We start from the raw sequence: 13,028 nt of genomic DNA, 5'->3' as shown, positions 1-13,028 counted from the left end.
CTGAATTCCAGCATGGTACCGTGATAGGACGGCACTTGTTGTGAAATTTCCTCGCTACTAAATATTCCACAGTTAACTGTCAGAGGTATTATAACAAAGTGGAAGTGACTGGGAAAGACAGCAACTCAGCCACAAAGTGGTAGGCCATGTAAAATGACAGAGCAGGGTCAGCGAATGCTGAGGTGCATAGTGCACAGTGGATCGCCAACTTTCTGCAGAGTCAATCATTACAGACCTCCAAAATTCAAGTGGCCTTCAGATTAGCTCAAGAACAGCATAGAGAGCTTCATGGAATGGGTTTCCATGGATGAGCAACTGCATCCAAGCCCTACATCACCAAGCCTACTATCAAGCCCAATGCAAAGCGTGGGGTGCAAGAGATTTTGAACAATTTGACGCTCCCAACTTTGTGGGAACAGTTTGGGGACTGCACCTTCATGTTCTAACATGACTGCGCACCAGCGCACAAAGCAAAGTCCATAAAGACATGGATGAGCAAGTTTGGGGTAGAAGAACTTGCCTGGCCTGCACAGAGTCCTGACCTCAACCCAACAGAACACCTTTGGGATGAATTAGAGTGGAGACTGTGAGCCAGGCCTTCTCGTCCAACATGTCTGACCTCACAAATGTGCTTCTGGAAGAATGGTCAAACATTCCCATAAACACACTCCTAAACCTTGTGGAAAGTCTTCCCAGAAGCTGTTATAGCTGCAAAGCGTGGGCCAACATCATATTAAACCCTGTGGACTAAGAATGGCAGATAAGCGAATACTTTTGGTAATATAGTGTCTTTAGTTCACAAAAAACTGGAGTTCAAAAATTTTGAAAAAATACAACGATGCAAGACCTGGTAGACCACCAAAACTAGGAATCGGGCCAATGCCAACTTTCAATATCTTTCATGTTCTTATCTGCCAATACTGATACCAATTTTGATACTTGAACCCTTATAAAATGAGAAGCTGCTGCTGTTCACAATGGACTGTTTACTCCAGAGCTCAGACCTCAACCTCACTGAATGTGTTGGATCATGAAAAGCAGAAAATATAACCAACTTCTAAGACTGAACTTTGGAGGGGTGGAAAAATATCCCTGCAGATTTCTTTAAAAAACTGAAAGCAAATCTCCCTATAGGACAGATCTCTATAATAAAGGTTAAGGGTGCACACACGGAATACTGAAAATATATATTTGATATATTTAGTTGTTTAGGTTTCTGTGCAATTAGTTTTGACTAGAAATAAAGTAAATGAAAAGTGGTCTGTGATTTGGAAAACACACACACACACATACATTTATAGAATATGTATATATATATATATATATATATATGTGTGTGTGTGTGTGTGTGTGTGTAAGATTTCATTATTACATATGGGTACGGTTGCATCTCCAAAACAGAGAAGAAAAAACATTCTTGTAATGGAAGATGATTTTTTTTCCCTCAATTTATTTTCAATTGTTTCTGTACAAAAATAAAAAGGTATAAAAAAATAACTGGAGTTTTTGCACAACACTGTCTCATACATATATTTACATATATAAAATATATATGGGACATACATATGAAATCATATCCTGAGTAAGTATAAAAACAATTCTGTGTGTGTGTGTGTTTGAGAAAGAGAGAGAGAGAGAGAGAGAGAGAGAGAGAGAGAGATAGAGAGAGAGGGAGAGAGAGAGAGAGAGAGAGAGAGAGAGAGAGAGAGAGAGAGAGAGAGAGAGAGCAGCGGAGGTGTCAGGATGGGGTTGGGGGGTTATTAATAGAGTGATCGGGTGTGTTTGCATGGGTCCTTCAGTGTTCGTCCCAGGCTGTAAATTCCCTACAGAAATACCACACAGTTACCCTTTAACCCTCTGAGACACGGTTCAACAGTCACACACCTGCTAGTCTCCCGTCACTCTGTACAGGTCAGATCCACAGACACGCGCAAACAGAGCACCACCGCAGATACTCAACAGATACCACAGATATGCAGATATTCAGCACAGAAGCAAAAAAACATTAATAAACAAACAAAATAAACAAATGCAAACAGCACACAACAAGAGGCTGCATGTGAAGCTTTCATGCATGTCTTGAGAAATTCCATCAGATGCTAAAATTACAACTCTTTCCTCTGAGCTCCTCCAGAACTTCCAGGTCACATGACCCGGGGGGGGGCGCCGTACTGCTGGGAGGAGTGCGAGCTGGGACTAGAAGACGATGATAACATGGACTTGTGGTAGGGTAAAAAAAAGAAAAACACAAGGGGTCTGCGGCCAGCTCCAGAGCTGTAAGCACCGTAGAGGAAGCAGGGCTGGAACTCCAGTCGGGGGTAGGAAGTGCTCGTGTCCTCTCGAGAGCTCCATAATATAGAGCCGCTCATTGGGAAGCTCATGAGGGTGACCTCAAGGAAGTGTGGTCTGAGCAAACATGCACAGAAGAGGAAATGCCATCAGACATATAGACAAGTGCAGAACGCATTAGAATTTTGGGCCCTGATAATGAAAACAATCCTTTTTTCTTGTATTTTGCTTTTTTTTTTTTATAACATTTTTTCGTGACCATTTTCATTTTCTCTTTATCCCCCAGCTGCTGTTAATGTGTTCAAAATCAGCAACAACAGGTGGCACTGTAATGAGGCACAGATTTAAGGAATAACAATAAAAATAACAAGACATTTTTGGGTTTAACTTGCTCATACAGCTATGACATATGAGGTGAGGTGTTTATTAGGGGTGCCGTAATGTCACCGCTGCCCTGTTGATGTTCTAGCTTATCTGTTTCAGGGATTTCCTGTGATATGGGCCTCTCCAGCTGCGAGGCTGAACAAAAGTAGATGCTGCGCAACTCACACAGGACTCCCTCACCATCGAAAAACAAACAGACACACCAGGTCCAGTCGCATGAACGCTTTGTTGATCAGCGCCACAGGAGAGCTGCTCTCTGCTTTTTCGAAACTGTGCAGTGCTGCAGCTGTATTAACATCTTATTCACACCACCTGAGCTGTTAGGACAGGGCTAAACCTTTTAACTCCTGTGGTGGAGGGGCTTTGACTGAGGCTGGGTATCAGTGGTTGAAAATGTATCAATATCAATACCCTGACTTTCACACCGACTGCTGGACGATATTTGCAAGACTATATCGAAATCGTACTGGTATCGGTAGATATTTGCTTTAAAGATATTGGCATCAGACAAATGTTAAAGCTTGATATACAGGCATATGCATAAGTCTGAGCACCTCTAGTCAAGCGACATGTTTTGCTGATTTTCTAAGTGTTTGTGAGTTCAGACCATGCCTTCAACATGGTGGAGGTAGTATGAGGGAAAACCGATTGAGGGAGGGGGGAGAACTCTGAAAGGGCCAGATGCCCTCATAGCTGTACTAGGACTGGTGTAGGACTGAGGAACAGGGAGGAGATTTGGTGGCCCTGGGGACTGCAAACACAGTAACGGAAGGTGAGGATCCTCTACAAACTTAAATATGGAGATTTCAGCAAATTTTATGCAATTTCAGAAAATTTATGCAACTAAAGCTGCATGACAGTTTCAATGCGTAAAGCCAGCCTAAGACCTAAACATTACAAAATTAGGGGTGCACCAATCCGGAACTGTGAATGGGCAAACTGGGATTGTGTCTACATGATTTAGCATTGCAGAGACATAAGATTTGCTTTTATTGGATTACAAATGTAGTAAAATTAATAAAATACATGCATCTTAACATAGTAGACCAGCATCACCTAAACACTGTATTCTTCCAGAATAAAACAAATATTTCATCAAATATTGATTTGAATTATTGTTAAAATTGAAACATCTGTCCAATGCTGATATGATCTCATCATATTTCCCTACATTAAATATATTTAATAGCTTCTGTGAAGCCAGTGGGACAGATTACTCCTGAAAATAACCTCCCAGGCATCCTAAAGTAAAACTAGACCTTAATGACACAGAAATGCCAACTGAATATGTAGACTACACTGTATTAAATGTCATTTAAAACACTAGATTCACTTTGTAGGTCACTGATCCACTCACACACACTCTTCTAGAGGGACATGTGTTTGGGTGCCTGACACCGCTCTGGCTCTTCCGAGCTGCAGGTTTAGCAGGGTATTAACAGATTTCAGCGGATAATGACAGAAGATTTGCAGGAGATTGTCGTTTATTATGCCAATGCTGAAACCTATAGCTGGGTTACGTATCAGTAGTGGAAGGATTAGTGGTGTTTATTTGTGCTGGGGCACAAATTAAGGCTAGTTATGGTCTGATAAATGAGGGGGGCTCAGATGGAACGTAAAAGCATTTGATCACCACAGGCCATCAGTGCAAGCGTACTACGCGGTGAGTGGGTCCTCTCCAAGCGCATCATATCCATCAAACAAAAATAACAGTGAGGTTAAGAGCATTGCAGCACAGCTCTTACACAGTCATTAGTCAAAATGGATTTTTGCCAGCTACTTAGCAGTTTGCTTACAGACTTGGACAAGTCGATTTCTCTTTCATGTGTGTTTATGTGTTACACATTTACAGTAATCGATTTGAGATTTCACTGACATTAGAAAATGATCACTGCTTATTACAGTAAATAAAGTCAGCCTGCAAGACTGAGAGCACTGATCAAAGCATCAGTACAAAATCTATGGACAAAAATCAGAAGCACTTTACGCTGTTTTGCTATTTTTACACCAGAGACCACATACACGGCACACCAGGGATGGACATATGAATCATATCACCATCAGCAGATATTTATTTTAAAAATGATCGGCATTGGACAGACGTCTAGATTTGAACAATATTTCCAAACAATATTTGATTATGGATTTATTGTGCTCTGGAGGAGCTGGATATTTACGTGATGGTGGACTACAATTACAAAATAGACACCTCTGCTTCTGCAACCCTACAGAGATAAATATTATATGTCTCTATAATGTGAGGACATAGTTTATACATCATGCAAATATTTATGTATCAGCATCAGTAGATATGTACATGAACACTATTGGACAGTGACATTGGCAACACACTTAAAATAACTGAAAAGCAGCTAAGTCACTAAAATTTATAACAAGGTCGACCCATTATTTCCATTTATCTGCAGTTCCAATGGATTTCTTCTTAGTGCTATCACTATCGATTACATTACTAATTTAGATTACTTAGATCATAATCAAGAAATAAGGCAAAACAAAAACAAATTGACTAAACTCAATATGAACAAATGCACAGCCTTCAAAAACATTTCAACTAGAAGGCCTTAAAAGACTGAAGGCTATTAAAGATTTGAAAAAATATACTACATATATAGTACTATACTACAAATATAATAAAAAAAACTACACAGCAAGAAAATTCACATAAATGCATGTGTCAGTCAGGCTGTTTCACACTAGAAGCGAGACTTGTGGGAGGATTTATATTATGCAGTATCAACATGGAAACAGCCATCTAATCATAGCTTATTCATTGAGCACACTGTCAGAAAAAGGGCCACAGAGGTGGATTTTTGCCCCCTAAGGTACAAACAATGTGACCAGCACATAAAATTCCTTGTGGGCCTTCAGTTCTACAGTTGCACAACATTTACTTTCCCTGGTGAAAAGTGCAGATTTGAACCAGTTCTTATCTTACTTACTCACTTAACGTTTTTCAAGCATGCGATTGGTGTAGTGGGTACCCCCACCCTCCTTGCAGGAGACTGTATATTTTCGCATTTATTTATTTACTTAGAATTTTTTCGGTCGTTTCCAAAGCTTTTTTCAGTTCCCACTATTTTCTCAAAAAGACAGAAGTGCTCGTTAAAGGGATAACTGGCCTTTTCTTTAGCAGACATAAAACAAATAAACAAAAACATAAACAAATATTCATTATCTTCATAAGAATAAACAAAAAATATCTAATCTACAAGGCTACATCTCAATATTAAATGAACAGCATCACAGGTTATATAATATCTTGAGTTTCTATAGGAAGAGTAGCTCTGACTTTCTTAGTGAAATAAGTCAGAGGGGATTTTCTAATGTCAATAACTCCCAGCAAACCGCAGAATCCAGGACTCAGGAATCCAGGAATTTTCCATTCCACCTTAAATGGAGCCTCAGTAACATGTAACTGCTGCTTCATTTACGGTGAAACAGAACATTTTAATAAGAAAATGGTCAAACGTGGCCTTGTGCTATTAACTGACACATTAACTTGGGTGATGCTTTCAGAAATGAGGTTAAGGTATTTGATACTCTCGTTGAGCAATGTCAGTTATGTCACTTGGTAAACTTTTTAAACTCAAAGTGCTCCCAAAGAGGAGCTGAGTACGAGGATGATTTCTCCTGTTCCAGCTCAAGCTTGCTCTCTCAACCTTGGCACGGCTATTCAGCCACCAAAGGGAGGTTAACCAAACTAGCTTTTATCACTCTGGGAATATCATGGGAATATCACGGATTGTGTTAAACGGAGCTATAGAAGTCATTCACGGTATCAGGCATTTAGAGCAAGAAACAGTACTCAGTTCACAGCATCATCTTACAACCCTCAGGAAAAAAGAATATCAACATGTGTATCATGGAAATGTAGAAAAATAAAATGAAAAGCCTGGAGTTAAGACAGGAATTATAGAGTTAATGCAACTTCACAATTGAATATGGTGCGGTTATGTTCCCATTGCAAAGTTACTGAAGCCGTAGCCCTGAATGTACCACTACATTGACAGCATTCGTACCCTAAAACATGCAGGTTTTTTTCTCAGGAAAACATGATTGTTCTAACCGAGTAATCAAGGTTAATCGTGTCCTGCTTCCTTCACATCTAGCCCCCAAACCTGAAACACGTCAGCAAAACAAAATACCAATATCAACCCCGCTGACCCAGAGAGCTGGACTTTGAAGGACAAACACAGTGTTTGTTCATGCACCCTACGAGCCCCGGAGTGCATCCAAGGCTGAGAAAGACAACAAAATGAATGCTGATAGTCGACTGCGCCATGTTACCAGGAAAAGCCAATTCCTCTCGCAAGGTCACGCTGAGATGCGGGTGTGTGACATACATGCGCGTGTCGTGGGTCTGATGTTGAGCTCACCAACATGCACCAAAAACCTGAACCATCAGCTCTGGTGAATGAACCGTGGCTGACTCTTAAGTAGCACACAAACAAAGACGCCTCCAACACTCCCACTAGTACACATGACCCAGATCATTTCACTTCCCCACCTCCACTGCACATGCAGGGCTTGTGTTTATGTGGGAAAGAAAGGCCAAACTCAGCCATAGCCATGGACACCGCATGGACACTAATTTCATCACATCCCTGTCTTAGAACTACTCCTACTTCCTTTGCACAGAACTAAAACAGAAAGAGATAGTAAAACAAAGCCTTGTTGCAGCCTATGCAGATAAAGATACTGCTAAATGAACTGTATACCAGGTGGAATTATACGTATAATGTGTAATGTGTTTTTGTATAAACCTGGGTAATTGGCAAAAACTAGATGATGAACAAATTACCCATTAACTGACTACCAAACAATGACCTACTGGTTAAAAGCTGGAGCCTATCCCATCAGTCATTGGGTGGAAGTCAGGATACACCCTGGACAGGTGTCCAGTCTATCACAGGGCAGACAGACAGACATTGGTTCCAATACACAGGCCTAATACAAAATGAAGTGCACAGCTAAATATGGTGATGTTTGGGAAGACTTTTCAACAACTACAACCATGAATTATATCAAACGCATATATCTGCAAGTGACAAGACAGACAACTATCCATCCATCGTCCATGTTTACATGTGATGGGCACGGTGAGGAAATCACACCAGTGTGAAAAATTAGAGGACATGGTGGACGGTGACTGCTTTGAAGAGATATGAAGGTATGCTGAACCAAAGCCGTCCCAGCCATGGTATATATGTTCATTTTTACTTTAGCTAGAACTTCCAGTGACCCCTGAGTGTACAGTCCTGTTATTTTGTCCTTTATTTTAGCTTCTGGTCATATAATCATTCTGTCAGTTTTCAGTTTAAACAAAACTTGTGTAGGGTGGGTTTAATATGGTTTCGGGACATTTATTTCACATACTTGCCCATGCCTGACCACATGTTATGCAGACAAGTTCTGTCTATACAATAAACACTTTTTCTCTGATTTTTATAGTGCTTCCCACACACAGGCTGTCTTTGCCCAAGAATACAGATGGCCAATCAGGGATACAAGAAGTGAATAAACAGTGTCACCTTTTTTTCCCTGTGGTCATTTACATGACTTTCCATTCCATTTTAAACATGAGGTGCTTCACATCTAAAAACAAAAAAAAACACATTTAACACTCAACATTCACTTATTTAATACCTCACCCCAATACGCAGATGCTATAATGAATTTGGATACACCCAATCAAATTTCAGAACCAGAAGTGCATGTTTTATCATCGATGGGTCGCTATCTTGAATTTAGGGATGCTGATGATGATTAACCACCAACCAATGACAGTCAGTTAAAAAGTTTGCCAAAATAAAAACACGGCTGAATTTGCAACATTTGCAGTGAGCTATAGTTTTGTTGCGGGAAATTATATCAACCACACAGAAGTGTTTATTGTGCTAATTTAGACCTAACTAAAAATATTAGACTTCATGTCAGACACAATATTGCAGCTGTGTACAGGAGAAACACAATTGTTCAGCATTAATTTTCCATAACAACTCACTAAAAAATCTACTTTACCCAACTTCCTCCCTCCCCTAAATGTTGTCGATTAGGCAAGACATGTTTGGTGTCGGAAGTTTGCTGTTTCAGTTTTGCACACTGAAGCTACAAGGCAAATGTAGCTGGCCAGTAATGGAAACGATGGCAAAACTTCAGACACCAAACATTTCTTGGCTGATCTCCTGTCTTTGAGGCAAGAGGAAAGTAGTGCAAACGCAGTTTTTCTTGTGAACCTTTACTTCAAGAAAATCGCAAGTTTAAGAATCAAAAATATGTCATTAACTAGACAAACAACTCCTTTGAGAGAGTTTCATACACACACCTAACTGTGAGTAAACCTGGAAGAAAATGGAGAAAACGTTGAATAGACCGTCCAACTATTCAGGGGCTTTTTCCCAGTACAAATGCGCTAATTCAAAGAGACTGCTCCGTCTAAAAGCTCTTAGCAGTCCACTCGCAATATATTTATGATCATCCATCTCCTGAGTAGCTACACTCTCGCTTAATGAGTCTTTAACAGGCAGCATAAAATGACTAATAGCCTGCCAAACTTATTACCGAGGCTGAATAACGCATGCTTAAGCCTTTTATTAAAACATAAAGGCTAGCATTATCTAAGTGATTTAGCCCTGGTGAACAGGGACTTCTTTATGTTTTAATACACAGATCAGCGCTAACAGTAAAACCACCTCCTTGTTGCTGTGCTCATTGTCCATTTTATCAGCTCCACTTATATATAGGTGCACTTTGTATTTCTACAATTATAGACTGTAGTCCATTTATGTGCATGCTTTGTTAGCCCCCTTCTTCAATGGTCGGGACTTCCACAGGACCACCACAGAGCAGCGAATGGATCATTCTCAGCACTGCACTGACACTGATGTGGTGGGGGGTGTGTTAGTGTGTTGCACTGGTGCGAGTGGATCAGACATGCTGGATTTTTTAATAACCTCAGTGTCACTGCTGGACTGAGAATAGTCCATCACCCAAAAATATCTACCCAGCAGCGTCCTGTGACCACTGATAAAGGACTAGAGGATGACCAACACAAACTGTGCAGCAGCCGACAAGCTGTCATCTCTGTCATCTCTGACTATTAGACTCTACAAGGTGGACCAACAAGGTAGATGCGTCTAATAGAGTGGACAATGAGTGGACACATTTAAAACTCCAGCGGCACTGCTGTGTCTGATCTGCTCTTACCGGCACAACACACACGCCACCATGTCAGTGTCAATGCAGTGATGAGCATGATCCACCATCCTGATAATACCTGTGCTGAGGTGGTCCTGTGGGGGTCCTGGCCATTGAAGAACAGTGTAAAAGAGGGCTAACATTGTATACAGGGAAAAAAGATGGACTATAGTCAGTAATTGCACCTGTATGGTAAGTGGAGCTAATAAAATGGACACTTTGAGTGTAAAAAACAACGAAGAGGTTCTAACGTGACGGCTGATGGGTGTGTATCTCCACTCTGTATGTGATGAAACCCACCTTTAACTGGCCACGGCTGCTGTTACAAACGTAGACAGTGGCAAAAACAAACCGATCCCCGAATTAAACCAAACCATCGACCACAACCTGCTTCTAATGATCAGTATAACGACCTGTATGGACAGTCCAGGAGACGATGGCCAACAAGGATTCTCTATGAACAGGCTACATAGATCTGGGTATGAGGTTGTGCTACATTAATAGCCCTCATGTTGGCCTGGAACAATGCTAGCTCGGGTCTCATATTACACCTCTTGTTGACATTTTCACAAAAATGTAACCTGATAAAAAGATAATATACAGCATTACCGAAAGATCACTAAGAGCACTGAAGCCTATAACTACAAGATCTAGAGCAATACTGTGAATAACTATAACATTACTAAGGTGTAATCTTTCTATAACTGTTCAGTCTCCATGTAACACCCCTGTAGTACTATAGTAATCGTGTGCTTGTCGTCTATAGCAAACTAGTAATCATCCAGATCGTGTACAAATTCTTGTAATGTTACAGTCATTACATGAGATCAGTACCACACTGACAAACTAATTTCAAAATGAGAGAAGAAAGAAATCACGTTTATGTCTTCCATTGTTTCAATTCCACATTGCTCACAAAACATACGTGCCCACCTAAGTAAGCATGTTTTTGTGGCAAAATGCAGCTGCTATTAAGCACAACCTTATCACAATGAACCTGTGACGGAGAGGAATGTGACAGGGTGAGTTATTTCATGCAAAACTGACTGCCACGCTCCTTTTAATCCGCTCTCACACAGTTAGGCCTTCTAACGTCACTTTTTCAACAGTAAATGATGTGGCGTTATTGTGAATACTGCACAATGTTTCATATAAAGGGTTCACTCTGTCTAGTTTCTGTGAGTGTTACACTTCATGCGCCCTGTTAAGGATGAAGAAAACAACAAAGTGTCAAAAAAAAAAAAAAAAGCACCTCAAAAGCCTTAAATGATGTCACTTCGTCTCATCATGTCGCTTGATGTGACGAGTGTATTATTATTTTTATAGCTAAACAGGCTGGTGTCATTTTTCTATTAAAGTTCATGTTTATATATTCAGTCATTGTATGCTGTGTTAGTGTGGAAGCAGACACAGACCTGAACATGGCAAAAGTATGATGTTAATACAGCTTTGTACAGTAAAGCATTAGGAGGAAATTCAATGTGGACGTATAAAAGTGCCTGTAATCCTGATATAGCTATACTGGAACAGGTCTGGACAAGTGACGTCTTGTTGATTTTATAAGTCAAAATAAGCTAACACGCTCTCTTCAGGAAGCTAACTTAATTACGGCATTAATTTAGCGTGCAAACATACTGGAAAAATAATAGAAATCCGCCACAAATTCTGCACATCATATATATGGGGACACTTTATTCTGAGTGGTCCTTTTAGATGAAACACACGCTCAACAGACTCTCAGTAACATGTCAAAAAGATGTGATTTTGGGTTGAGGATAAGATTAGGGTCAGGGTTAAGGTTTTGGGTTGAGGTTAAGGTCAGGGTTAGGGTTAGGTGTTGGGTAAGGTTTTGCGTAATAGAAGTAACATATTAACAAAACATCTACTTAATGTCAGTAATGTATCAACAGGACATCTACAAGATATTTACTTCAGTGTTTTCAGAGGCTGCACTACTGCAGCTTCACTGATATGTTGTTGATGTGTCATTAATAATCTGTTAAACGTTTATTAATCATCTATAAAGGACCACTCCAAATAACGTGTTAATATGCGTTGTGCTACAAAAATGATATTCCTTCCCTGCGCTAGCGACGAACTTTAAACGATCAACTTCAAACTCATCAGCAGGCTTTAGTCTCATCACTTGCTGTGAACTCAAATGCCACTCTTTCCATGGAATGACAGCTCTTGTTTCAGCAGGGGAAACTTTGGGGCGCCTGAAGAGTCTCTTCTGATCACGGCACACTGAACCAGGAATCAGGAATAGGAACCAGCCACCATATTTGTGCCAGCAGACAATCTGTGGTGTGACTGGAATGACAAATCGAGCTCTGATGTGGTCCATGTGGCTGCTGACCACACCGAACAAGGACTAGCCCCACAGTGCCCAAACAGGCTTTCCGGGCTTTCTAGAAAGCAGGTGCCAACCCCCATACACCACTGCGATAATCAGACTGATAACCGAGCCAGCCTCCGGAGTCTTTATGCTCGATCCCGGAGCACACAGGGGCTCAGCTAGCACAAGTGCAGCGATCCGGGTGTGCTCATTCGCCTGAATAAGCGCACATAGCATGTAAGTCGAATTCCTCAGGCTTACCCAAAATCCTGGTCCATGGACTTGAAGAAGAATTTGTAGCTGTTGACCGGACGGTTGCTGAGGACATTCTTAAAATCGGCGAGAGTGACTTTGTCCGGGGAAACGGTCAGTTTCACTAAATACGGAGTTTCCTCTTCATCGATGTGATAGATTATTTTTGTCTCCGCCATGAGTAAAGCTAGAGGGGCAGGACAGTCATTGACAACGACACCACGGAGGGCTTACAGCAACGAAAACACAACACATATGTCTGTAGAGCACGGCTAAGAACAGGACACGGTGCTGAACGAAGACATGGCTAGCTGTCTGTTTCATGTAGGAAAGCAGATAACCTCGCCTTTGGCGGAGCGCGCGGTCGCAGACATAATCGATCCCGGTCCGGCGTCACTCAGTCTCCCAGTGCGGTAGCTCGTATCGCCTGGAAAACAGGAAGGCGGTAGGCTTTTTTTCCCACCTGTATTCCTGAAAGTCCCGCCTACCGCGATGGGATTGGCTAGTCGAGCCGCTGTTCTGCTCTACGATTGGTTACCAGTTCACA

General features: G+C 41.1%; 1 protein-coding gene across 2 annotated transcripts in view; it reads right to left on the bottom strand.

The window, feature by feature from the left end:
* Window positions 1-12,660, bottom strand: part of dvl1a (dishevelled segment polarity protein 1a) — a 46,133-nt gene extending 33,473 nt beyond the window's left edge. For both annotated transcript variants that reach the window (XM_017708544.2, XM_017708553.2), the window contains exon 1: window positions 12,491-12,660. In XM_017708544.2, coding sequence (XP_017564033.1) covers window positions 12,491-12,660 — 170 coding nt within the window. The remainder of the gene's footprint in view (window positions 1-12,490) is intronic.
* Window positions 12,661-13,028: the final 368 nt, after the last annotated feature.

Source organism: Pygocentrus nattereri, chromosome 9 (genome assembly GCF_015220715.1).
Source record: "Pygocentrus nattereri isolate fPygNat1 chromosome 9, fPygNat1.pri, whole genome shotgun sequence".
NCBI classification, from domain to species: domain Eukaryota; kingdom Metazoa; phylum Chordata; class Actinopteri; order Characiformes; family Serrasalmidae; genus Pygocentrus; species Pygocentrus nattereri.
Note: the sequence above shows the minus strand (reverse complement) of the source record. Positions and strands in the feature narration are given on the sequence as shown.